The 27,854-nt window shown below is 39.1% G+C and overlaps 3 protein-coding genes across 3 annotated transcripts; 1 reads left to right on the top strand and 2 right to left on the bottom strand.

The window, feature by feature from the left end:
• Positions 1-3,432: 3,432 nt before the first annotated feature.
• On the top strand, positions 3,433-4,341 carry OR4C3 (olfactory receptor family 4 subfamily C member 3). Its single transcript, XM_040495868.1, has one exon. The coding sequence runs from the start codon at positions 3,433-3,435 to the stop codon at positions 4,339-4,341; it is 909 nt and encodes a 302-aa protein (XP_040351802.1).
• A 7,344-nt stretch (positions 4,342-11,685) lies between these two features.
• Positions 11,686-12,630, bottom strand: LOC121043867 (olfactory receptor 4C45-like). Its single transcript, XM_040495867.1, has one exon. It carries the CDS (start codon positions 12,613-12,615, stop codon positions 11,686-11,688), a length of 930 nt encoding a protein of 309 aa, XP_040351801.1. The 5' UTR covers positions 12,616-12,630.
• A 9,665-nt stretch (positions 12,631-22,295) lies between these two features.
• Positions 22,296-23,288, bottom strand: LOC121043866 (olfactory receptor 4C5-like). Its single transcript, XM_040495866.1, has one exon. The coding sequence runs from the start codon at positions 23,223-23,225 to the stop codon at positions 22,296-22,298; it is 930 nt and encodes a 309-aa protein (XP_040351800.1). The 5' UTR covers positions 23,226-23,288.
• Positions 23,289-27,854: the final 4,566 nt, after the last annotated feature.

Here is a 27,854-nt window from a genome sequence, read left to right as displayed (position 1 = left end):
AAAAAAAAAAAAAAGAAACCTTCAGCTCAGATGAGTTTCGGTAATTGATAGCACCTGCTTCGTCTGTGCTTTGCCTCAATGTATAAAACATGCTAATCTCATCCAGCAGTTTAATCACATGAAACAGTGAAATTTGGGATGATACATTGGAGCTGATCTGGATGATCCTTTAAGAACTCTTCCAGATCCACCTTTCTGTGATGTTAGGAGGTAAAAACAAAGCACAACACAACACCTGGAGACCTGTTGTTGTCCTCAGATCCAGTCAATGTAAGTTTTCTGTAATCTGTTTTTGAAAACTAAAGAAAAATGCAACTCAAAACTGTGGTGGGATAATTTTACTAAAATTCTCATTACTTTCCACACAATAATTTTGTTTCTCACAGGAGACTTTTTTTTTTTTTCTGGCTAGCTTTTTAACAAATAATTTATTTTGTATTCCCACAAATTGCAGAGAAGAATCAGCTTAACATTTTTATTTTTGGGCTGAATTCTGTGCTATTCATACCAATTTGCATTTTCTCTATTGTGTTCTGTATGGGGATCAGTATTAGCTCATTTTTTAAAATATTTATAATATTATAGTTTTGAATATAATTAGCTATATTCAATATAACTAATTTAGTTTTGAACGTATCCACTTAGGTCCTTGGGTATTTAAGCCACATAATGAGTTTGTTGTCCATGGTGTTAATGATGGTGATTTTAGAGATGCCATTTTTGAATGTATATTGCATCCAGGCTCTGTACAAACACCCGGCATGCCCTGTTATCATTTACTGCTCTCTGCAACTTCAAGGTATAGCAGTTCTTTTGTTTTCATTTTATTTTTATCTATTTATTAAATTTTAAAAATGTTTATTTATTTTTTTAACGTTTTATTTATTTTTGAGACAGGGAGAGACAGAGCATGAACAGGGGAGGGTCAGAGAGAGGGAGACACAGAATCTGAAACAGGCTCCAGGCTCCGAGCTGTCAGCACAGAGCCCGACGCGGGGCTCGAACTCACAGACCGCGAGATCACGACCTGAGCCGAAGTCCGCCGCTCAACCGACTGAGTCATCCAGGCGCCCCTAAAATGTTTATTTTTAAGAGAGAGAGAGAGAGAGAGAGAGCGCGAGCGAGCGCCTGAGTGGAGGAGGGGCAGAGAGAGAGGGAGAGAGTGAATCCAAAGCAAACTCCAGGCTCTGAGCTGTCAGCACAGAGCCTGACGCGGGCTTCGAACCCGCAAACTGTGAGATCATCACCTGAGCCAAAGTTGGACACTTAACTGACTGAGCTACCCAGGCGCTCCCATTTTCATTTTATAAATAAGAAGATTGAGGCTTTGAGAAGTTGTTCGCAGAGGAAGGCAGAGGAAGGATTCACACCCGGATAAGCCTCCGTGACAGTATAGTGCGGTGAAGCCCACAGCATCTATATAGTAAGACTGCCTGGGTGCAAGCCCCAGCTCGGCCACTTCCTAGCTGAGCATGCTTCTGTGGGTTGCTCATATGTGTTTCACTTTCTTCCTCTGCAAAAGGGGGGTGAAAACAGCAGTCTACTTCAAGGGGATGATGTGAGGATTAAACGAGCTGATATACGTAAAGCACTTAGGAACGTGCTTGGCAAAAACTGCATGCGACCCAGGGATTTGCTCTTATCACCCCTGTCTGTGTTCTTGGCCATCACGTTTTACTCTGAAAAGGTCCCCATTTGACTCGTCACTTACAGAAGCAACTTTGCCTTCTTGAACTAAAACTGGGAGAGAGAAAAGGAGGGGGCAGCTTCCAGATCAACCCAGGAATCTACTCCCCAGTATTTCTTATATCTCGTATATCTGGCTGTCTCTTCCTCTGACACTTAAACGTTCTCCCTTAATTCTTATCATACTGAACATCAGGTTTCCAGCAAGCTGGAAGATTTAGCTACTTTAAGGAGGCCTATGTTTCCAGGAGAGTAATAGATTGCTGGTGGGTAGGCTTAGTGTCAGTTTTTTGTTTAAAATTTTTTATAAATGTTTATTTTTGAGAGAGAGAGAGACAGAGAGAGAGAGAGAGGGAATAAGTGGGGGGTGAGGGGCAGAGAGAGAGGGAGACACAGAATCCGAAGCAGGCTCCAGGATCTGAGCTGTCAGCACAGAGCCCTATGCGGGGCTCAAACCCACGAACCACGAGATCATGACCTAAGGCAAAGTTGGACGCTTAACTGACTGAGCCACCCAGGTGCCCCAGGTTTTTGTTTAAAACCAGGGTAGGCATAGGCATTTTCTTACTATCACTAAGAGAAGAAAGGGTGAGTAGGAATATTCTACCTTGTAGCTGGTTAAGAGGGAGCATCTGTTCTTCCTGCCCCTGGAGCTTCCTTTAGTGAATAGGCAGATACTCAGTACTTAATAGAATCTTCCACAGATGCTCAACAAACTTTTACTTTAAAGGAAGTCCTTCCTACAGATGCGGAAGGACTAGTAGCTTTTAACTAGAAGGATTTCACTGAGCCCAGGGAAAGCAAAACCAGAAGCATATAAAACGTGTAAAGCAAGGGGGCAAGAGTAATTTAAGTTTGGCCTCCTGGACATGATGCTGCCCACAGCACGGGTTCTGAGTGGGAGGGGTGAGCAGGGAAAGAACCAGGAAGTTGGGGAGGTCTTCAGCTGCAGCCAATCAGCTTGTCTCAGATTTGCTTCTGTTTTACATCGGTTTGTGTTGCCATCAGAAACACTGACAGAGGGGCGCCTGGGTGGCACAGTCGGTTAAGCGTCCGACTTCGGCCAGGTCACGATCTCGCGGTCCGTGAGTTCGAGCCCCGCGTCGGGCTCTGGGCTGATGGCTCGGAGCCTGGAGCCTGTTTCCGATTCTGTGTCTCCCTCTCTCTCTGCCCCTCGCCCGTTCATGCTCTGTCTCTCTCTGTCCCAAAAATAAATAAACATTGAAAAAAAAATTAAAAAAAAAAAGAAACACTGACAGAAAGTGTAGCAAGCTTCATTGAAAAGTTCAAGAAGAAAGACTGAATTCAAAGGATGTGGACTAAACATGCAGAGTTTTCAGGAGATCCTAAATGTTCATGGTTTTCTCAGGTGCCATTGCATCTATGTGGAACCATCCTGAAAATTGTCAGAGGCATACTGTAGTGGAAAATCATGGTCTGCCAAATGTTCAGTTTTAGCAGTAATGAAACTAATATTTAGTTGTTTTCATGTAAGAGCTTAGAAATCTACTGCCCAGTGATGCAAAAGTCAACAATAGGCATATGCTCATATTTTGTGGTTAACAAAGTGAATTGATACAAAAATATTGGAATGGAAAGAGTTAAGAGGGACAAAGGGAAGCGAGTGTGTCTGAAGAAAATCTGGAAGCACCTTCCCCCACCCTGTAATTAGTTCTCTTATGGTTGTGTTTTTCTCTTGACTTTATAGGCAATACCGTACCTGCATTCTCATTGTCCTTGGGCTATATGGAAATGCCACACAATATCACAGAGTTTTTCATGCTGGGACTCTCACAGAAGCCAGAGATACAGAGAGTCCTCTTTGTGGTTTTTTTTATCATCTATGTGGTCACCATGTGTGACAACATGCTCATTGTGGTCACCATTACCTCCAGTCCCACCCTGGCTTCCCCCATGTATTTTTTCTTGGCCAATCTGTCCTTTATTGATACCTGTTATTCTTCCTCTATGGCCCCTAAACTCATTGCGGACTCCTTGTGTGAGGGGAGAGCCATCTCTTTTGCGGGTTGCATGGCTCAGCTCTTTGGGGCCCATTTCTTGGGAGGTGTTGAGATTATTCTGCTCACGGTCATGGCCTATGACCGCTACGTGGCCATCTGCGAGCCTCTGCACTACACGACCACCATGACCAAGCATCTCTGTGCCCTGCTGGTGGGGGTGGCTTGGCTGGGGGGCTTCCTGCATTCACTGGTTCAGCTCCTCCTGGTCCTTCAGCTGCCCTTCTGTGGGCCTAATGTGATCAATCACTTTGTCTGCGACCTGTACCCCTTGCTGGAGCTCGCCTGCACCGACACATATGTCATTGGCGTCCTGGTGGTGGCCAACAGTGGTGTGATCTGCCTGTTGAACTTCCTCATGCTGGCTGCCTCCTACATTGTCATCCTGCGTTCCTTGAGGTGCCACGGTGCCGAGGGGAGGCGCAAAGCTCTCTCCACCTGTGGGGCCCACTTCACTGTTGTTGCCCTGTTCTTTGTGCCTTGTATATTTACTTATATGTGGCCATCGTCTACTTGGTCCATGGACAAAAACATGGCAGTATTTTATGGTATTCTGACGCCTATGCTGAATCCACTCATTTACACCCTGAGAAATGAAGACGTGAAAAATGCCATGAGAAAGCTCTTCGTTCAGTAAGAAACTACATGTATGTAATGAGTGGTAAAGCAGGAAGTAGAAATGACTTTATTTCTGTAAGTGTAACAAACCAAAACTCGTTCTGACTGCTGAATATCACCTTATTCCGTTATGTCTATCTGTTCATCTTCATAGGCTTTTAGGGTTTAGTCTTTTTACCTGAATTGCCTAGTTTGGTTATAAAACGACGGCATAAGACGTATGTGGCATGGATCATTATTATCCCTGTTTTAGAAATGAAGAAACTTTGTCTCTTGATGTGATTGGTTAATCAAGGTTATCTGGCTGTGAAGTACCTAAGCCAATACCCCAAATCGGTTGTTTTTGGTCCGTCATTCAGCTCTTTCACTAGCGATCCATGGTGTATCATTCCACTATGTGTGATAATGGAGCTGTAGAAATGTGAGGCAAAATACAACGTAAGGCAAATAACTTCTTGCTTAGCTGTGGCTAGCAGTCTGTATGCATCCAGGCAGGCTTCTCTTCCTTCTTATCACCCTGTATGACATCCCTGGCATAGCTGCTGTTCTAGAAGACCTTCACTCTGGAGACAGATCAACCTGAGTTTCTGTCCTATTTCCCGTTCTTACTTGTGGCACGACCTTGAGAAAGTGACTAAATATCTAGCAGCCTCTGATGCCTGTCTTTAAAATAAAGATATAGATAATACATATCTAAAGTGTTACTGTGAGAATTAAATTAGAAAATCGATGTCAAATTCAGAATCCAGTTTCTGGCACATGTTCCCACAACGTTTTATTTTATATGTTCCTCAACCTTTCCCTAATCTTCCATACAGAGGCTGCCTTCCTTCACTTTTCTATCTCTGCTAGGTGTGAAAATAATGCTGTGCTTAGAGTAGATGACTTTGTTTTTGGCCAGTGATTATTTTTCCTAACTCCCTGTTTCAGATTCCAAGGGATGCTGGGGTTCTGGAATCTGAAATGTACATCCGTGTTTGCTCTGTTCTTTTCCTAGTTTTATGAACTCTGATGAGACCCTTTCTCAGGCTTCATTCTTTAAGAGTGTAGGCTCTCATAATTTCCAAAATGCTTTTGTTTCACAGTATGTAATTCACCGTGCTGCAACATACTCACTTTTTATGCTTGTACCAAAAAAGAAACTAGAAGTTAATATGAAAGTTTGTCTACTATAAGTATGCACAATTAGTCTCCAAGAACTGATTCAGGAGCTCATTAGGAAATAGTTATTGCTTTACCCTCAAACTTCTATGTCTCACAAAAATAACAGTTGCCGAGTTCTTAGGGAAAATAAATGTTGCCTTCTTTCATTTTGTCCCATTCTGATAGTCTAGTTAAAAAATTACGTATAATGAGGGGTGCCTGGGTGGCTCAGGTCCGGCTTCGGCTCAGGTCATGATTTTGTGGTTTGTGGGTTTGAGCCCCGCATTGGGTTCTGTGCTGACAGCAGAAAGCTCAGAGCCTGTTTCAGATTCTGTGTCTCCCTCTCTCTCTGCCCCTCTCCTGCTCATGCTCTGTCTCTCTCTGTCTCTCAACAATAAATAAATGTTAAAAAAAATTTAAAAAACTAGGTATAACGAGACCTTGAACTTTATACCTATTCATTTCTGCTGTTAAGATAATAAAAGTATGATTGAGCCTGTATTCCAATTAGCTAATAAATATGAAACCATGGTGAGGGTCACTAAAAACAGCCTATTGTTTTCTCGAATTTGCCACAATTTTATCTAAAGGAGACTTTCTAGAAAAGCATACTTACTTCAGTTGAAATTTGATAAGCACCTTTTAGTACAGTTACCAACTAGCATAATGAATTGATCCAAGTGCTCCCCCCACTTTTTTTTAATCCCTTGTTTTTATTGTCTGAGTCATGATTAATAATGGCCCAACCAACTTACAAGTGCTGCTTATTTCTGAAAACATTTCAACTTGCTAGAATAAATACATGAATAAATATCACCAGAAGTTTTCTATATGATTTCAAAATTATAACTAATCTTGTTCACAAAGGTAGCGGTGTCTCCATCTTGGAGTCTATGATAAAACCTCTTTCTCCCCAAATACATATTTATTTTAAAATTCAGAATGTAGGAAAACAAAGGTGAACAATACACACATGTGCGCACACACACACACACACACACACACACACACATGCATGTGTAAATCCACCTATAAGACATTACCCAGTGAGAGTTGCCATCAGTGTTTTGGTAGATATCCTGGTTGTCAGCTTTTCCTCCTCCTCCACCTCCTCCCTCCAGTCTTCTATTAACTTGGTTAAGCCTCTGCCATCCTAAAGCGTACCCTCTGGGGCTAAATGATTTCTTTGTTCACTTATAAGCCATCTTAAACTTTTCGGATCCTTGGTTTCCATGTCCAAGAATAAGCATTTTAATCCTTAGTGCATGCCCTTGTGAAAGTACCATGTGCGTGAAGACCACAGCACCTGACAGGTTGATTGGCATCTAATAAATGATGGTGCCCCTGCCAGCGGGCAGCAGAAGAAGAAAGGCTGGAGCTAGTATAAGCTTCCAAATTTTAAGTACTGTTGAAAATATCCATGTGGTGTCAAAACAGAACTGCATGTGAGATTTTATTCCACAGCTTATTGTTAGTACTGGCAAGCTACTTAAAAAAGTAGTATTTTGGGGGCGCCTGGGTGGCTCAGTCGGTTGAGTGTCCGACATTGGCTCAGGTCATGATCTCAGAGTCTGTGAGTTCGAGCCCCGCAGTGGGCTCTGTGCTGATGGCTCAGAGCCTGGAGCCTGCTTCCGATTCTGTGTCTCCCTCTCTCTCTGCCCCTTCCCTGCTCATGCTGTGTCTCTCTCTGTCTCAAAAATAAATAAAAACATTAAGAAAAAAAAAGTAGTATTTTGGGGCCTTTGGGTGGCTCAGTTGGTTGAGCGTTCACTCTTGATTTTGGCTCCAACCCTTTGTTTCCTAATTCATGAAACAGGGAAATCAGGTCATGATCTCATGGTTTGTGAGTTCAAGCCCTGCCACGGAGCCTGCTTGGGATTCTCTTTCACTCTCTCTCTCTCTCTCTCAAAATAGACAAAATAAAAATAACAATCATAATAAAAAGTAAAAAGTACCAGGTAAAATTAATTAAAAAATAGTTTGTCACCTCTTGAACTTTCTTCCCTCAGTGAAGTTTTTCCTTTTTAATAGATGACAGCAGGATGAGTACATATTCATATCAAACATATTTACTATTTTTTATCTATTAGAGGAAAGTACTACTATATAAGGCACAAGCCACTCCTTTATGTACAGACTATTGCAGATGGAGGAAAAAATAATTGCAAAGAAATTTCCTGTTATGTGGGAATCAAAACACTCACGTGGTTACAAATTATTGACCAGTGCTTAGCTGGTTCTTTGTGGACTCGTACATTTTCAGCCTGGCCTATCTATGAAGGCAAGTCCACTTTCAAAAGAGTTGGACTCTGCAGTTACAGACTCCCTCAAAAGAGTTCAAACAATGGAGGCCAAATGGTTTCAAGAGGAAAATTCCAAATATTAGAATAAAAATTTTAGTTTGTTGTCTGGTTATGTTAAAGAGATACAAAATGGCTTTGGTAACACACAGAGGCTGTGGGTCAGACAGGCTTAGATATGAATTCTGATTCAAGCAAATTTTATTTATTTATTTATTTATTTATTTATTTATTTATTTATATTTTTAAATTATTTTTAATGTTTTATTTTTGAGACAGACAGAGACAGAGCGTGAGCAGGGGAGGGGCAGAGAAAGAGCGAGACACAGAATCGGAAGCAGGCTCCAGGCTCTGAGCTGTCAGCACAGAGCCCGATGTGGGGCTTGAACTCACAAACCGCGAGATCATGACCTGAGCCGAAGTCGGACGCTCAACTGACTGAGCCACCCAGGCGCCCCGGATTCAAGCAAATTTTAGCTAATTGATCTTGAGCTATATAATTACCCTCTCCAACCCATGGCTTCCTAATTCATGAAACAGGGAAATCATTGCCGTTACAGGGCTGGAGTGAGAATTGAATAACAAAATGTGAATACAAAACACTTTGCACCTAGTAAGCAGTCAAAATGGAAAAACCTGTCACAATTATATACTAGAATTGTTTTATTGCTGTTCACACCATCCTGTGGGTAGGGTCACCATTGTGTTCAAATTATGAATTGTTTCAAAAGTGGGAAGTCCCACAATTTGAGGGCTAAAATAAATTGACGAAAGAAAGAATGGCAGAAATTTGTTGCCTCCAAAACATAAAATGAGTCCTTAGGTCAGGATGTTATTCACAGAAGGTGCTCAATAAACATAAGCTGTCATCACCATCATCCTCATGAGAATCGTCCTCCTTATTTTTACTTGTTCCTATTCCATCCCATCTTTCTTGGGAATGACAGCTAGATCTTTAAAAGAGAAGTTTGACATTTTATTTTATTTTATTTTATTTTATTTTATTTTATTTTATTTTATTTTATTTTTTTTCAACGTTTATTTATTTTTGGGACAGAGAGAGACAGAGCATGAACGGTGGAGGGGCAGAGAGAGAGGGAGACACAGCATCGGAAACAGGCTCCAGGCTCCGAGCCATCAGCCCAGAGCCCGACGCGGGGCTCGAACTCCCGGACCGCGAGATCGTGACCTGGCTGAAGTCGGACGCTCAACTGACTGCGCCACCCAGGCGCCCCGAAGTTTGACATTTTAAACATACCTATTTCTTGCATATATTTACAAGTTGGTCACTCACAGGAAACTATGGCAAACATCTGTTTTTTATAATTTACTGTTGAAGAATAACTGGAATACAATGTTATATTAGTTTCAGGTATACAACAGGGATTCAACAGTTCTGTACATTACTCAGTGCTCACCACAGTAAGCATGGTCACCATCTGTCACCATACAACAGTATTGCAATATTATTGATTATATTCCTATGCTGTACTTTTCATCCCCGTGACTTATTTATAGCTGGAGGTTTGTGCCTTTTATCCCCTGTACCTATATCACCCTTCCCCCACCCATCTCCCTTCTGGCAACTACCACTTTGTTTTCTTAAGAGTCTGCTTGTTTCTGGGCACTTGGGCGCCTCATTTTGTTAAGTGTCTGACTCTTGATTTCAGCTCTGGTCACGATCTCACAGTTTGTGGGTTTGAGCCCCGCATCAGGCTCTGCAGCGACAGTGAGGAGCCTGCTTGGGATTCCTTGTCTCCCTCTCTTTCTGCCCCTCTCTCACTCACGCATGCTCTCTCTCAAAAATAAATACATTTTTAAAAAAGAGTCTGCTTGTTTGTTTTGGAAAAACATTTTTTGAAGGCCTGCATATAGAGTGAGATCTGACCTGATATAAAGTTCTGAGAACATGAGAAATGTCAGCATCACACGATATTCGAATCCCTGATTGTGAAATCACCTTCTGAGGTCAAGTTTCTGAGCTCTTCCTTGGGCGTCGCAGGCTCTGTACAGAGATAGGTCTGTTGGTCACTGCCGCTGGGCTCTCCCTTCTCCGTTTTTCAGAGCACAGGGTCCCTCATTAGTGAGAGCATTTGAAATAAGTTCTGCTCAGGCATCTCACAATCGCTCCAACCGGCTCCCCTATTTGTAACTGCAGAGATGTTTAAGGGCATTTTTATTCCAGAATAGGGAGTCGGTGGTGGGCTAGCTTCTAGTGTCCAGAGATCCTCACCGGTCCTGTTAGTTTCCTTGCTGGGATGGTAACTCACCATTATGCTGTCCCTACTCATAAGTGGATGCCATTTATGACTTATTTTGAAGTAACGTGGGGCTGCGGCTGAAGTACAGATGTTTGGTCCTCCTGTGATCATGGTTGGTGAATGAAAGTGGCGGTGTTCTTGGGCTCTGGTGAGCAACTGTAGTCCCTGGCACACTTTCTGTGCTGGTGACATCTCTGAAGGCTGTAACCGTGTCTGAGCAATTTCACTAATTTTCAGCTGACTCTTTTTTTTTTTTCAACCGAAATCATTTAATGCTTACAATTTAAGAAAGTATGTAATGTTTTTTGTCCATTTTACAGGCCAAAAAAATCAGTAGAGAGATGAAGTAACTTGCTTCCATTTACAAGGCTAATTAACGCAGCAGACAAGATGAGAAATCAAGCCTATTTGATCTAAAGCTCTTAATCTTTGATTTCAAATCATCTGACTATTTCTGAATCTCTCTTAGAATTTCATTATGTACATGTTATGAATTCTTTTCTATAATCTGGATCTGTGGTCATTGTTGTTCGGTTTTGCTACACAAAGTTGGTTCATATATCACTGGTAATTTCCTGCCACAGCTGTTCAAAGTCATCGTTTCCTTTGTCCACATCTAAAAGACAACTTTAGGGGCACCTGGGTGGCTCAGTCAGTTAAGTGTCTGACTTTGGCTCAGGTCATGATCTCAGAGTTCATGGGTTCGAGCCCCGCGTCGGGCTCTGCACTGACAGCTCCGAGCCTGGATCCTACTTCAGATTCTGTATCTCCCTCTTTCTCTTCCCTTCCTTCACTTGTGCTCTCTCTCAAAAAATAAATAAACATGAAAAAAAACATGACTTTAATGTACAGGTAATTTCTGCCTTAACTCTACAGACTTGATCAATTATATTTCTTTTGCACCAGCCAATTTTTCCTCCAATTGTTTCTGCAGACCATTGTATATTACAGAAAATGGTGGCAATGTAATTTCTCAAAAGGTACCTTTGTGTGCCAGTATTCTCTTCTTGGGATTGTGATAAGTAAAGAGATTTTTATTGCTGTGGTGAGAGAACATCTCTGAACCTCTTAAATTTACTACGATAAGAAAAAGTATACTTGGATGAAAGTACTTGAAGACTCCCTGCTGTTGAATACTTTTTTTCACATGCAGTTTCTTTTTGTCTTTTAAACTAAAACTTCATTCTAGCTGTAGCACTGGCTGTAAAGAGTGTTCAGGACTATTGACACTGATCTGTTTCACACCTCCGATCAGGGCAACATTATGACTTCTGTGGCCTACTGGTAATTTTGTCCTCATGAGCCCTCCTCCTCCATTAAAAATATTAAAAATTATATTTTATAACTCCATTGATATAAAGATGACTATAGTCCAAGTTGGATTTGGATTACATTCATTGTTTCCTTATTTTAAAAGAAATTGAACATTTCAAAGGCTCCTAAAATTATTGTAGGCCCTAGGCACCATGCCTACTGTGTCTTAATGGGTATGTCGACCCTGCCCACGACATACGTGCTCCTGAAGAAATCTGATCCAGGCAGCAAAATTGACTGCCCCGAGTTTGATCAGGGAAATAAATCTCTATTTATTTAAGAAAGGGAATAAATGTCTATAAATCACCACTAGATATTTTTAGGTAAAGACTCTAATCACAAACTTCATTTATCGCTGTTTTTCATTATTTGCCCCCAGAGTTTCCTCATGACATTTTTCACTTCTGCATTTCTGAGGGTGTAGATTAAAGGGTTCAGCATGGGAGTGACTATCGTACAAAACACAGTCACAGCTTTGTCAGAGGGGAAGGAGGTCACGGGTCTCAGGTACAGGAGCGAACAAGGTACAAAGAATAAGATGACAACGGTGACATGAGAGGCGCAGGTAGACAGGGCTTTGCGACGCCCTTCAGAGCTATGAGTCCTCAGTGAGTGCAGGATGACGACATAAGAAGCAACCAGCATAGAAAAGATGAGCAAACACAGTGATCCACTGTTGGCAGCAATCAGGGGCCCCAAAGTGCGAGTGTCTGTACAGGCTAGCTCCAGGAGAGGTATTAAATCACACATAAAATGGTCAATAACATTGGGGCCACAGAACGGTAACTGGGCCATGAACAAAATCTGGATTCCTCCATGAAGAAAGCCTAAAATCCCAGCCATTCCCACGAAGAAACCACAGACAGGTCGGCTCATGATGGTCATGTAATGCAAGGGCTTACAGATGGCTACATAGCGGTCATAGGCCATGACAATTAACAACACGATCTCAGCTCCAGCGAAGAAATGTTCTGCAAAGAGCTGAGTCATGCAGCCGTTGAAGGAGATGGTGTTCTTCTCAGAGATCAGGTCATAGATCATTTTGGGTGCTATGGAAGAAGAGTAGAAACCATCTATAAGAGACAAGTAGGACAGGAAAAAGTACATGGGAGAACCCAGGGCTGGGCTGATGAAGATGGTGACGGAGATGAGCAGGTTACCTGCCAGTGTGATCAAGTAGGTGATTAACAACACAGCAAATAAGAATTTCTGCAGTTCTGGATTCTGGGTCAAGCCCAGCAAAATGAATTCTGTTACATTGCTCATCCTTTCCATGGATTCAGCTTGGGTTGTGAGCACATGGTCCATCTGGAGAGATCACAGAATTTCTGAGTAATATGTTTAATTCAACACTAAAAGTTTCCATCACCTCTGTAGTCCTGGCCTCTGGGATTGATGGAACCACAGCTTCCACTCACCCCTGCCACTTCGGAGACAGTTATAAAGAAGATTAGAAAGAGGTTAGATTTCTCTTATTCATATAAATTGAATATTAACAATATGTTACAAACACCAGAATAAAAGCAAAGTGTTAATATGTATGTTGACTTATGATGGACTTCCAAACTCTCTTTCTGGGTCTAAACCCTCACAGGTGGCTTTCTTTCTCTGTTTTTGGACAAAGTTTGTCAATAACAATTATTTTGAAGTTATATTTGCCCAGTGGCACGAATATTTATAGATATATGGACACAATATTCTTTAAAAAGTCAACTGTATATCAGATAGGAAAGTGCCAAGCCTTACTATATCTGTACCAGCAGTGTTCTTTGAGGTATGATTCCTTTCTGTCAAATGAATGCACGTACACACAGAGAGCTGCAGATGGGGTTTTCCCTCTTCAAAATGCCAAGGAACTGTCTGCATAACAGCTCATTGAGCAGCATTTCCTCAGTAGCCCTGGATGTTGTATCTGGCTCCAAATGGCTATTACACAGTCACCCTTCCCACATCTTTGGATATAAATATACAATTGGTACAAAGTTCCCTTAAAAGTTCTCAATATTTCTTAAATGGATTTTCTGTGTAACTGGTCTTTCATTACATAAAAAAATGAGGCTCTGGATTGGATATATAATACCACTCACATTTTACAAATGGAATTAGATGAGTCATAAAGTTTCCCTGGATTTCCTATTGATGAGACAGAAATGTTAAGGTCGTCTAAGATAATACAATTTTTTTCTTTTGGCATAAGTTTAATCAATTAAGATAAATTTGAAATTTTCACTGCTAATTGGTGGAAAAAGTGGAATATATACAAGCATATATTCTTTTTTTTTTTTTAATGATCTGTACATGGATTTTCAAAAGTGATTCCATGTTACAAAAGATCACAGGATATCTTATTCCTTCTCCCCCTCTTTTTCTCCTTTCTCAAATCCCTGCCAAAAAACATAACATATTTTTCCTCAAAACTTTCTGGACACAGAAACCAGCATCATGATCATTCAGCTTCCATAAAGGTGAGGAAGGATATCTTTATCTTTAGTTTTACAGAACGCTGTCTCTTTAGTCGTTTCTTCTCTACCCAGGGCTCCTATAGGTGGTAACTATGTGCCTAATCATTCTTAATTTAATTCACAAATTCTAACTTCAATGTGGCAACATGGAAGTCACGAAAAGGGGAAACAATTTCAAATAATCACATATAAAACCTACCGAAGCAATCTATTTCTACATACACGTTGACCACAATGTTGTTACAGTGACCTTAAAAGACTCTCAAAAGACGCTTAAAAGACGTCTTAAAAGATGTCTTAAAAGACGCTCTCAAAAGCGCCTCGTCTGGCAGCATCACAGATCGTGTTTTCTACTGCTATTTTCATGTCATCAAGCTCAAATTCATTTTTAGAGAATAAGATTACCTTCAGTTCAAAGAATCTAATTGTAAAACCTATTCAGTGAAAATAATTTGGCTTAATTAAGTTAACTCTCAAAATTTGGGGAAAAAGATTTAGTTATTACTGACCTGGATCTAGTTGAGTGTGAATTCCAGTTTTTAGATTGAAGTCAGTCATTGTTTTCTTCCCCTGGGGGCATAGCCCCCCAGCTGCAAATGCACTCTATAAACTAACAAGTGGGACACTGGAATTCTCTCTCTAGACAGCTCTTCCAGTCTTGGACATTTTCATTTATTTTCGTTCCCATTATCCATCTGAATTTACTCAGAAAATGGGCTGTTTGAGTTAGGAAACTGCAGTGGCTCTAGATTTAATTGCTATTCACGTTCTTGGCCTCCTGTGGAAGTATAAACACATCTCCAAAACACATAAGTTTTTCAGATCTCAGAACTGTGTTCAGTCTGTATTAAAAACAATGGGAACAATGAAAAATTCTTCAAATCAGAAAAAGCGAGTGTATGAAATTATTAAATGTATAAGTGCATCAGATCCCGTTGATTGGATGTTGTTTTTTTCCCCAAATCCTGCCAAATTTATGTTTCCCAAGAAGTCCATGAACAGTGTGGTGAGAATTCTTTCTATTCCTGATTTAAGCTCTCCTTTTAACCCTAAGGGTGGGAACAGTGTCTCCCATATAGACCTTAAGTCTATTAGTTAACGTGCTTGGCTGTTGTCATTTACTTAAATCTCCTGTAATTCTTCATTGACTCTAGAGAAATATTTAAATAGACATTCACAACGGGCAGGATTTGGTAAGGCATTGACCTCTCAAGTCCTCAGAGGATTCGTAATTGGTCCTGTTGGAATCTTCGCTGGAAGCAAAGCATCCACAAACATCATTAGAGGCCAGTTTATTTTTGTATCTTTGTTTTATTTTATTTTTTCTCCAACTTTTTGTTTAAATTCTAGTCAGTTAACATACAGTGCAGTATTGGTTTCAGGAGTAGAATCCAGTGACTTATCACGTATAACACCCAGTGCTCATCATAACAAGGTCCCTGCTTACTACACTTCACCCATCAAGCCCATCCTCCACCCACCTCCCTCCAGCAAGTCTCAGTTTGTTCTTTCATTTTCGATCTTTAAGGGTCTCTCACAGTTTGTTTACCTCTCTTCCCCCCACCACCATATGTTCATCTGTTTCTTAAATTCCACATATGAGTGAAATCATATGGTATCTTTCTTAATCTGACTTACTAATTTCGCTCAGCATAATACACCCTAGTTCCCTCTACACCACTGCAAATGGCAAGGTTTCATTCTTTTGACGGCTGAGTAATACTCCATTATATGTATATGTGTGTGTGTGTGTTTATATATATATTTGTGTGTGGGGCGCCTGGGTGGCTCAGTCGGTTAAGCGGCCGACTTTGGCTCAGGTCATGATCTCGCGGTCCGTGAGTTCGAGCCCCGCGTCAGGCTCTGGGCTGACAGCTCAGAGCCTGGAGCCTGTTTCAGATTCTGTGTCTTCCTCTCTCTCTGCCCCTTCCCCATTCATGCTCTGTCTCTCTCTGTCTCAAAAATAAATAAGCATTAAAAAAATATATATATATATTTGTGTGTGTGTGTGTATATATATATATATACAGATATATATATACACACACACATACATGTATATATATATGGTGTATATATATGCCATATCTTCTTTATCCACTCATCAGTTGATGGACATTTGGGCTCTATCCATAGCTTTGCTATTGTTGATAATGCTGCTATAACCATAGTGTTTCTGGCTATAGTTTAGGACGAGAGTGATAAGGTAAGTTGGAAAGCTTCATGATAAAACTTTGTTCTTCATTTTGATATTGGTGAGCCTGGCACAGGATAGGGGATGGTTTTAGGCACAGATCGGAGTTCAGAGAATGGATTTCTCTCTGAAAACCTGACTGTTCTAACTAATATGGTTGTCCTAACAATGGAAATACCAATTTTCAAGGTTATGTGCCATGTTACCCTGGGAAACTGTGCCATTTTTAATTCTCAGCTACCAAAGATTGGGTAAAGATTGTCATGATGAGTTCAGGGGAATATAGCTTTTCTCTCTACCCCACACAGAAGGAATTGTGGAGATTTACAGTAAAGTATAGTGCCTCCACATGGTAGCCATTGAAAAAATCACACTTAGCCAAACATTATGTATAAAGACATTCAGAAGTAAAGGTTAGAAACACTATAAAAAGGAGGCTCCACTCTAATCTCTCCCTCAGCTTCTGAGGTGTTGAAGAGTTGGCTGAAATCCTGCACAGAATCACCTTTTAAAAAAATCAACCTTTACCTTCAAAGCAAGCTGATATGCTCCTGAAGTCCAGAACCAAAAAGGGAAGCAGTGCCTTTAGCTCTGTCCTCAGCAGCTACTTTTGTTCCTTTGTTTCCTGCCAACCTCACTCACAGTCTGTCCCTCTCCCTTGTTTTTTTTTTTTAATTGTGGTAAAATATACATAATATAAAAGTTGCCATTTTAACCATTTTCAAATGTACAGTTCAGTGGCAGTAAGTACATTCACACTCTTGGGCAAACATCGCCATCAACCATCTCCAGAACTTTTTCATCTTCCCACACTAAAAATCCATCTCCATTGATCAATCACTGCTCATTTCTTCCTTCCCTCAGCCCCTGGAAAAACGCTGTCTGCTTTCTGCTTCTATGAGTTGAACTATTTTAGATATTTCATGTAAATGGAATTAGGCAGTGTTCTATCACTGGTTTAGTTTACTTAGACTAATAACCTCAAGTTTCATCCTCAAGTTTCATTTGTCACAAATGACAGAATTTTGTTCCTTCTAAGGCTGAAAAGTATTCTATGCAGTATATCTATACTACATTTCTTTTTTTTTAAAGCATTGCCTCTCTTGATGGACATTTAGGTTGTTTCCACATCTTAGCTATTGTGAACAATGCTGAAATGGACGTTGGGGTGCAAATAATTTCTTGAGATCCTGATTTCAGTATTTTTGGATAAATACCCAGAAGTGGGATTGCTGGATTATATGGTATTCTATTTTTAATTTTGTGAGAAACCTCCATACTGTTTTCCATAGTGACTCTGGCAATTTATATTCCTGTCAGCGAACAGAGGTTTTCTTTTCTTCATATCCTTGCCAATACTTGTTATCTCTTGTCTTTTTGACAATAGCCATTTTAACAGGTGTGAAATGATATATCATTGTGATTTTGATTTGCTTTTCCCTGATGGTTAGCAATGTTGAGCATCTTTTCATTTGCTTATTGGCCATTTTTACAAATTCTTTGTGGTAATGTATATTCAAGTTCTTTGCCTTTTTAAAAATTGGGATATTTTTGCTATTGAGTTGTACAAATTCTTTGTATATATTTGACATTAACCCCTTATTAAATATATGGTTTGCAAATATTTTTTCCCTTACGTGGGTTGCCTTTTTACTTTTTTGTTCCCTTTGTTGTACAGAAGATTTTTAGTCTGCTGTGGTCCCATTTGTCTATTTTTTGCCTTTGTTGTCTGTTCTTTTGGTGTCATACCCAAGAAATCATTGCCCATCCCATGTTACAAAGATTTTCTGCTGTGTTTTCTTCTAAGAGTTTTATAGTTTTCGGTCTTTTGTTTTAAGTCCATTTTGAGCTGACTTTTGTGAAGGTGTAAGATAAAGATTCAGTTTCATTCTTTTGAAAGTGGTTATCCAGTTTCCCCAGCACCATTTATTAGGAAAACTGTTCTTCCCCCATTGTGTATTCTTGGCACCCATGTCGAAGATCAGTTGACCATGTGTATATGCATGGGTTTATTTGTAGGTTCTCTATTCTATTCCATTGGTCTCTATGTCTTTATGCCAGTACCATACTATTTTAATTACTATAGCTTTGTAATATAGTTTGTGATCAGGAAGTGTTGTGCTTCTGGCTTTGTTCTTCTTCTTTCTTTGTCTACTGTGGTTCCATATGAATTTTAGGATTGTTTTCTCTACTTCTGTGAAAAATTCCATTGGGATTTTGATAGAGATTGCACCAGTGCTTGATTGCTTTGGGTAGTATGGCATTTTGATGACACTGAATCTTATAATCCATGAACACAGGATGTCTTTCCGTTTATTTGCCTTTTTTTTGTTTTTACCTTCTTTCGTAAATGTTTTGTGGTTTTCAGTTTACAAATTTTAATCTTTTTAGTTAAGTTTATTCCCAAGTATTTTATTCTTTTTGATACATTTGTAAATGGAACTGTTTTTTTTTTTTTTTTTTTTTTTAGTTTCCTTTTTGGAAAATTCATTCTTAGTTTATAGAAATAACTGATTTTTGTATGTTGATTTCATATTCTGAGACTTTACTGAGTTTGTTAAATAGTTCTAACAGTTTTTGAGTGTGTGTGTGTGTGTGTGTGTGTGTGTGTGTGTGTGTAATATTTAGGCTTTTCTACATATAAGATCATGTCATCTAAAATTAGAAATAATTTTACTTCTTCCTTTCCAATTTGGATACCTTCTATTTCTTTTTCTTTCCTAATTGCTCTGGCTAGGACTTTCAGTATTATGTTGAATAAAATTGGTGAGAGGGAGTCCTTTTTTGTTCCCAGTGTTAGAGGAAAATCTTGTAGTCGTTCACTTGTTGAAGAAAGAAGTTGTTCACTTGTTGAGTATGATGTTTCCTGTGGGCTTGTCATATATAGCCTTTATTATGTTGAGATAATTTCTTTTTAATCTTGGTTTATTGAGACTTTTATAATAAAAGGGGATTAATTTTGTCAGATGCTTTTTTTTTGCATCTGTTAACATGATCATATAATTTTTATCCTTCATTCTGTTAATGTGCTGTGTGTCATTGATTGATTCTTGCACGCTGAATCATTCTTGCATTCCAGGAATAAACCCCATTTGGTTATAGTATATGGTTTCTTTAATGTGCTTTTGAACTCAGTTTGCTAGTATTTGTTTAAGATTTTTGCATTTATGTTTATCAGGGATATTGCCTATAGTTTACTTTTCTTGTGGTATCTTTGGCTTTGGTAACAGAGTAAATCTGGCTTTATAAAACAAGTATAGACATGTTTTTGGGGTGCCTGGGTGGCTCAGTCAGTTAAGTGTCCAACTCTTGATTTTGGCTCAGGTCATGATCTCGTGATTTGTGGGTTTGAGCCCCACTTAAGGCTCTGCACTCAGTGCAGAGCTTGTTTGGGATCCAGTCTCTCTCTCTGCCCTCCCCTGCTTGTGTGTGCATGTGCACTCTCTCTCTCTCAAAATAAATAAATAAATAAATGTAAAAATTAGAAGTGTTTTTTCCTTTTCAAATATTTGGAAGTATTTCAGGATTGGCATTTATTCTTCTTTAAATGTTGATTGTAAATTTCATCAGTGAAGCCCTCTGTTTTGGGGCTTTTTTTTTTTTTTTCGTTAGGTTTCTAATTATGGATTTGTTTTCCTTGCTCATTATTTGTCTGGTCAATTTACCTATTTCTTTATGCTTTAGATTTGGTAGATTGTATGTTCCCAGAATTTATATATTTCTTCTAGGTTATCCAATTTATTAGCGTATAACTTTGTATGAGTCTTTTATAATTCTTTTATTTCTGTGACATGAGTTCTAATGTTCCCTCTTTCATTTCAGATTTTATTTATTTGAATTTTTTCTCAGTGTGGCTAAAGTTTGTTAGTTTTGTTTTGCTTTAAAAAAACAAATCTTAGTTTCATTGATTTTTTCTATTGTTTTTCTAGTCTTTATTTAATTTATTTCTGCTGTAATCTTATTTATTCCTTCCTTTGCTAATTTTGGGCTCAGTTATTCTTCTTTTTCTCATTTCTTGAAGTATAATGTTAAATTGCTTATTTGAGATCTTTTTAAATGTAGGTGTTCATTGCTATAAAGTTCCCTTTTAGTGTTGCTTTCGCTGCATCCCATAGGTTTTGGTGTATAGCTAAAAATTTTTGTTTTGAAATGTTTCTTTTTAAAAAAATTTTTTTTTCAATGTTTATTTATTTTTGGGACAGAGAGAGACAGAGCATGAACGGGGGGAGGGGCAGAGAGAGAGGGAGACACAGAATCGGAAACAGGCTCCAGGCTCTGAGCCATCAGCCCAGAGCCCGACGCGGGGCTTGAACTCACGGAGTGCAAGATCATGACCTGGCTGAAGTCGGACGCTTAACCGACTGCGCCACCCAGGCGCCTCTGTTTTGAAATGTTTCTGAATCCCCTTTTGGTTTCTTCTTTGACCCATCGGTGATACATAAATATGTTGTTTAATCTCCACGTATTTGCGAATATTCCAGTTTTCTTTCTGCTTTTGATATCTAGTGTTACTTCATTGTGTTCAGAAAAGACACTTTGTATGATTTCAATATTCTTAAGTTTTTCAAGACTTGTTTTGTGACCTAATATATGATCTAGGCCGCATAATCTTCCATGTGCACTTGAGAAGAATGTATATTCTACTGCTATTGGATGCAATGTTCTATATGTCAGTTAGATCTATTTGGTTAATAGAGATGTTCATATCCACTGTGTTCTTATTGATTTTCTGTCTATATGTTCTATCCATCATTGAAAGTGGAATATTGAGGTCTGTTACTATTATTTTATTGTCTATTTCTGTCTTTAGATCTGTCGATATTTGCTTAATACATTTAAGTACTCTGATGTTGGGTGAAATCTATCTATCTATCTATCTATCTATCTATAGATATATATATTTCTAATTATATCTTCCTGGTAAATTGACCCTTTATCATTATATAAAGTCCTTCCTTACGAGTTTGTGTTTTAAAGTCTATTTTGTCTGACATAAGTATAGTCCCTGCCCTCTTTAGGTTGACATTTGAATGGAATATCTTTTTCCATCACTTCACTTTGAACCTACGTGGTCCTTAAATCTTAAGTGAGTCTCTTGTAGACAGCATATGGCTGGATTAAAAAAAAAAAAAAACATTTAATCACTCTATGTCTTTTGATTGGGGAGTTTAACCCATTTACATATAAAGTAATTATTTATAGGTAAGGACTTCTTCTTGCCATCCTGTTTTGTGTCTTATAGTCTTTCCCTCTTTTTCTTTTTTACTGCCTTCCTTTGTATTTTGTTGATTTTTTGATGTTGATGCTTTGATGATTTTCTCTTTTCTTTCGCAGGGCTTCTGTCCTGGGCCAGAGCTGGATCTCCTTGTATTTGAATTCTTTCTCTTAGAATGGCACTGTGTCTGTATCTCAAATTACTTCCCATTGCACTGGTCTGCAGTTAGCCTGAAGGTTGCCATTCAAATTTGAATGTACAGACTTTCTGTCTTACTCCAATTACTCAGTTATTATTAACTCCTTTTTGTACCAGATACTTATGTTCCTATCAGCTAAGGCATAAATCCATATAATAATAGCTACTGCAGAAGTGAAGTGATGTATAGTACGTCTTTGACCGAAAAAAATGCTCCACCTTCTGCCTGGGAATCATGTGCGAAATTGCTCTATGGCTGTACCTCGCAGAATTTTATCCCTTTTTGTCTTTAGGCAGAGAAAATAACTTATTCTAAGAGGAGCCCAGATCATAATGTAAATGGTACTTCTGGAATTGCACAACAGGGCAGCATTAATCTGGGGATGAGTCCTGCTTTGATAACTCTCTTGTTCCTCAAAACCTGTTCATTTCTGGTTGATCTTTATTTCTTATGATAACGACTCTACTTTGGCTACGTGGTTGGGATTGAAACTATGCATTTTCAGCAAAATAATTCGCCATTAGGCTTTTTGTTTAAATATTTTAATTGTCCTGTTGGCTATATAATCTGGACCCAAAGCTTTACAGAGAATTGTTCCACTGAATACATAAACTCCGAGATTTTCTATACATTGTGACATTTTTATGTTGTTCAGCAGTGTCCCTTTGATCAATAATTTGTTAATGCAGAGAGGTTTCTAAATGGAGGAGACTTTCATCATTTAATTCAATATCGCTGTTTTATGAAAGAAGAACCATTAAAGATTAGAGAAAACAAGGGGAGCAAAATATACTTAAGCTCGTATATTTTGATTTCAAGACCATTATCCTTTCTATTAGTCATACTTGTTCTTAATATATGAATAAATTTTGTTTTTTCCCTTCTCTAATCACATGAATTGTTACCCAAGGTTACCGTATGGCTCCAGAGTTTCCTCATGGCGTTTTTTACCTCCGAATTTCTGAGGGTGTAGATTAAGGGGTTTAACATAGGTGTTATCATAGTATAAAACACAGCCGCTGTTTTGTCAATGGGGAAGGTGATCATGGGCCGCAGGTACACAAATATACAGGGTACAAAGAACAGGACGACTACAGTAACATGGGAGGCACAGGTGGAGAGAGCCTTACGCTGTCCTTCAGGGCTGTGGGTTCTCAGGGAGTAAAGGATGAGGAGGTAGGAGGTGATAAGAATAGAAAAAATGAGCAGACACATCAGCCCGCTGTTGGCGGCAACAAGAAGTCCAAAGATGTGGGTGTCAGAGCAGGAGAGTTTCAGCAGAGGGAAAAGGTCACAGATGAAATGGTCAATGACGTTGGGGCCACAGAAGGGCAACCAGACTATAAAAAGAATTTGAATCAGAGCGTGAAGAAATCCCCCGGCCCAGGCCGTGGCCACCAGGAGGCCACACGCTCGCCTGTTCATTGTGATCGTGTAGTGCAGGGGCTTGCAGATGGCCACGTAGCGGTCATAAGCCATGACCGTGAGCAGGATGATCTCGACTCCCCCAAAGAAATGCTCTGCAAAGAGCTGAGTCATGCACCCACCGAAGGAGATAGTTTTCTTTTCTGCGAGTAAGTCAAATATCATTTTGGGAGCCATGGCAGAAGAGCAGCAGCTGTCTATGAAGGCCAAGAAAGACAGAAAAAAATACACGGGGGAGCCCAGGGCTCGGCTGGTGGTGATTGTCACAACAATGAGTAGGTTGCCTGCCATGGTGAGAAAGTAGATGACTATAAACACAGCGAACAAGAGTTTCTGTGCGTCTGGGTTCTGTGTCAGGCCAAGCAGGATAAATTCCGTCACGTTGTTCATTCGCCCCCGTGAATCTACCTCGGCGTCTGGATGATTGATCTGTCTGTAAATAGCACAGGGACTGCAATTGTGGCAGATACATTTTGACCAAGCAAATCATTTCTTTCAGGAGTGTTTTCCGTCAGACTGATGGAAACCCCAAGCAGATGAACTCAGATTTAAAGTTGGACCTTATTGCCAGTTACCTAAGGAACTCGTAGCCTCTTCACCCTCTCACGTCCACAGACACACAGACACTTGAGCCCACACATTCACGGATACACTCGTCCACTTTCACAAGTACGGTTTGATGACTGCAGGCCCCTCCCTGTAATTGTACGCGGGCGGATATTCCCTGAACGACTGCCATAGTATTTTCTCCCACAGAAAAACAGGAATGAAAGGAGGGCCTGTGAGGAGCAGGAGGCTTGAATTCAGGAGAGGCTGCTGCCCTGTGTCTTTTCTCTTGTCACCTGTGCTGATGAGGCTAATTGGCAGTTTCTGTTTGGTATTTAAAAAAAATTTTTTTTCTTTAACGTTTATTTATTTTTGAGACAGAGCATGAACAGGGGAGGGGCAGAGAGAGAGGGAGACACAGAATCTGAAACGGGCTCCAGGCTCTGAGCTGTCAGCACAGAGCCCAACGCGGGGCTCGAACTCATGGATTGTGAGATCGTGACCTGAGCCAAAGTCGGCCGCTTAACCGACTGAGCCACCCAGGCACCCCTGTTTGGTATTTTTAACTTGTTTCAAGTCGACTAGAAAACATCAGGTAAATTCAATCTGAAATTAAGAATGATGTAGTGACATCTCAGAAAAAAAAACTGAACTCAGTCAATGTTTGAGGCTTCAGTAAGATTTGTGGCAGTTAGATTTGTGAGCTTCTATTACTTTGAAACTGAATTGTCTAAGAATATCATCAAACCGGAAAAAGGAAGAATATCCTGAAGGGGATGAAACAGCCAGCCTGATGCAATGCAAAATTCTCCAGATTTATTTGAAACTTTGGAATTCACTGGAGGATTTATGTTTAGTTTTTAAGGATATTTTGCATATAAAAACTCTGTTTAAAGAAGACTATGAAAAATTCTCTGGATGCATTCAGAAAACATATTTTAAAGGTGAGGAAGCAAAAGCGCCATAATTTGTTGGGCAGAGTACGTTTGTTATAGTCACATAGACTAGTTCTTTGCTCTGCTTTCACGGATTAGCTGCCATGTAATGATATGTACACACCATAGTCTTACTGCGTCTAAACGTTCTCATATATGAAATAGGAAAAATAATGAATAACAGAGAGGAATTGAAAAATATCATTATTATATAGACCAAAGTTTTATCCCAAAGGTAAAACACACAGCTTTCCACACAATCCAAATTCTTGAAAGGAGAATAAAAATGAATCATTATTCTTATCCTTGAAAGATCTGATTGTTATAATATTAAGAAAGAACATAGACGAAGAGAAAAATGAATTAAATATTCAAGAAGTTAAAAAATAACCAATTGATTCAGAAAAAGTTGAGTGTAGCAATCAGTATATCAGGCAACAGAAAAATATTAGACTTGATAAATACATTAAAAAGTTATTAAAGAGTCTCTTATGGTTTGCTTCTCTCTCTCTCTCTTCTTAAAAATTTTTTAATGTTTATTTTTGAGAGAGAGAAAGAGAGTGGGGTAGGGGCAGAGAGAGAGGGAGACACAGAATACGAAGCAGGCTCCAGGCTGTGAGCTGTCAGCACAGAGCCCGACATGGGGCTTGAACTTATGAACTGAGAGATCATGACCTGAGCCGAAGTCAGTCGCTTAACCAAATGGGCCACCCAGGCACCCCATCTCTCTTAAATACAGAGAACAAAATGAAGGTTGCTGGAAGAGAGGGGGGTGGGGGATAGGCTAAATGGGTGATGGGCATTAAGGAGGGCACTTGTTGGGATGAGCACTGGATGTTATATGTAAGTGATGAATCACTAAATTCTACTCCTGAAATCATTACTACACTATATGTTAACTAACTTGGATTTAAATAAAATTTAAAAATTAAAAAAAAAAGGAAAAAGAATTTTTTAGTATTTCAAAAATATAAATATAACTAAGCACAAATATAACTGATGATGGGATAAGCTTAATAAGAAGCAAGTATGGTCAAATTGCAAAAGAACATTATTTTTAAAGAATATTTAAAAGAATATAGTTCATAAAATATTTGTCAACAACTGGATAAGTATTTTTCAAAATACAATAAATCTCTTCATGCCATCACTGAAAAGAAAAAACAAGAAAGAAAAAAAGAAAAAAAAAGAATAGAGTGTCTTAAAGCCTTCAAATAAAATATAGATTTGTTTGAAAACAGAAAAACAAACAAATACGTACCTAATCTCTGGATGGGAAAGAGCGTGTTAGGCAAAATGCAGTGGTATGAGATACAGGACAAAACTAATTGATTCAATTCCATAAAGATCCGGAACACATTGGAAAAATACTTGCAACAAGTATAACAAGTAAACATCATATAATGAAATGGTTTTTACAGAAAGGTGTACTCCTAGCATTATAAAAATAAGGGCAATACTAATAAAAAGAAACCTCCCAGGAAAAAACATTAGACATCTAAAACAATGCTCTGTTGGACAAGCCATCAAAGAAATACCATTTAAAAACGGAAATATTTTCAACTGGCAAATTGGCAAAGATTTATGACTGCTATATTACCCAGTGCTGATGGCTGTGTGGTGATCTGAAATATTCTGGAAAGAAGTTTGACTTCATAGGATAAGGGTTTTATAACTGGTCATGTCCCTTGGTCCAGTAGGCCTTAGGCTTGGGAATCTACTCTAGTTAAAAAATACGGACAAACATGCATACATTGTTGTATTCCACAATTTTTATGATAATGAATAATTAAAAATCGAAATGTCTGTATACAAGAGGAACAATGACAGGAATTATATTTATGAAATATCAGGTGGGCAGTGAAGTATTTGCCACAAGAATTAATAGTTTGGAAAGCGGGCGCCTGGCTGGCTCAGTCGGTTAAATGTCCTACTCTTGATTTCAGCTCAGGTCATGATCTCACGGTTCGTGAGCTTGGGCCCCACAACAGGGTTTGCACTGATGGTGTGAAGTCTGCTTGGGATTCTTTCTCCCTCTCTCTCTGCCCCTCCCTCTCTCTCTCTGTCTCTTTCCAAAATAAATAAATAAACTTAAAAAGCAAAAAAAATAACATGGATTCTTCCAGTATGAGTGGAAAACACAAGATATAAAACAGTTTACATATTATGATCAAAATTGTCCAAAATGGCATATGTACATAGAAAAGTATCTGAAAAAAAGTACACTATAAAGACTAATAGTGCTTACTTGAATTATAAGTAAAGGGGAATTCTTGTGTTTAAAAAATGTTTTTTGATTGAAGTTTTCTACAAAGAGAAAAGATTACCTTTGTAATTAGTGAAATAAATTAGTAGAAGAAATATTTTCTTATATCAAATATTATTTTCTTATATATTTTCTTATACTATTATATTATGGGTGCATAAATCCTAAGTGACTGCTTTTCTTAATAGACTAAATATGGTCATTGCTCATAAAAATTTGTGACAGTAGATATACATATTTAAATCTAACTCACCTTAAATTGGAGACCCTCGTATCACCTTGAGAACAAAACACTAATAAAGAAATCACCGATTGTACCTACCTTTCTGAATGCAGTAGAGAAAGAAGTAGCAGATTCATTCCAGAACAGGTATCTTATTTGAGAGCACATTTGGCGTGGATGTAGCAATCACCCATTCCTAGCGGCTGCTTTGCAAGTTCATCCATTTTTCACTTAGTGACTTGCAAATGATTGCTGAGAGACATCCTAAATAATTCTTGGTTCATGGGCTAGGTTTAGTTTTGCTTCCTAGGGTCACACTTCCCTGTGAATGTAACACACAAGCATCCCAGCTCAGATAACAGATTTCTTCCTTAGCTTCCAACGTGTTAGGCTTCATAAGAAATTGATGGGGAAAAAAACCCTAACCGTTGGAGGACATGTCTCTCCAAGCCACACATTTGCCAGTATTTTTTGGTGACAAGATGAGGTATATTATAAAAGCCACTTGATCTGAGATCTACACTGATTTAAAGCCCTGAAGATAGCAAACTATGTTAAAGCAGAAAAATTAGGGATTGAAAGTACCATACAATCAGCAAAAATGGAAAAATGCTTTGGAGTAGCAGGCAAGTTAGCTAAAGTTAGCTCTTTTAAGCCTTTCTCTTAGGAAGCCCGTGCTTAGCCCAGAGATATTTCCTTTGGTCCTTGGGCATCTGGATCCAACTCTGTTGGAAAATCAGAACCAAACAGCTTCTGTCATGTGTGGCTGGTTACTGTTATGTGGTCTTCCTGGGTCCATCTACATCAATATTTTCATGTGTGGTTTCAAGGGAGTATTTAAATGGTCATTACTCAGGTGTAAGGAGTTAAGGAGGCTCTGACCTCTCAGCTCCCAGAGGACTAGAATTAGCAGCTTCAACCAAGATGGCAGCCAGACCAATTTGTCATTTCTCTCTTGTGGCCAAGGCATCTGTGACCAAGGAGGTGGGAGAGAAACAGCTGGGTTGGGTTAGGAGTCCCTCTGTGACTGTGTTTAGGAAGTGATCTTA

The sequence above is a fragment of the Herpailurus yagouaroundi genome, unplaced genomic scaffold (genome assembly GCF_014898765.1).
Source record: "Herpailurus yagouaroundi ecotype Mexico unplaced genomic scaffold, PumYag 187, whole genome shotgun sequence".
Taxonomy (NCBI): domain Eukaryota; kingdom Metazoa; phylum Chordata; class Mammalia; order Carnivora; family Felidae; genus Herpailurus; species Herpailurus yagouaroundi.
The sequence above is the reverse complement of the archived record's forward strand: the minus strand, read 5'-3'. Positions and strand labels throughout refer to the sequence as shown.

What these genes read in the sequence shown, in the direction of transcription:
- LOC121043867 (XM_040495867.1), bottom strand. Translation starts at nt 12,615, where the DNA reads ATGGAAAGGATGAGCAATGTAACAGAATTCATTTTGCTGGGCTTGACC.
- LOC121043866 (XM_040495866.1), bottom strand. Translation starts at nt 23,225, where the DNA reads ATGAACAACGTGACGGAATTTATCCTGCTTGGCCTGACACAGAACCCA.
- OR4C3 (XM_040495868.1), top strand. Translation starts at nt 3,433, where the DNA reads ATGGAAATGCCACACAATATCACAGAGTTTTTCATGCTGGGACTCTCA.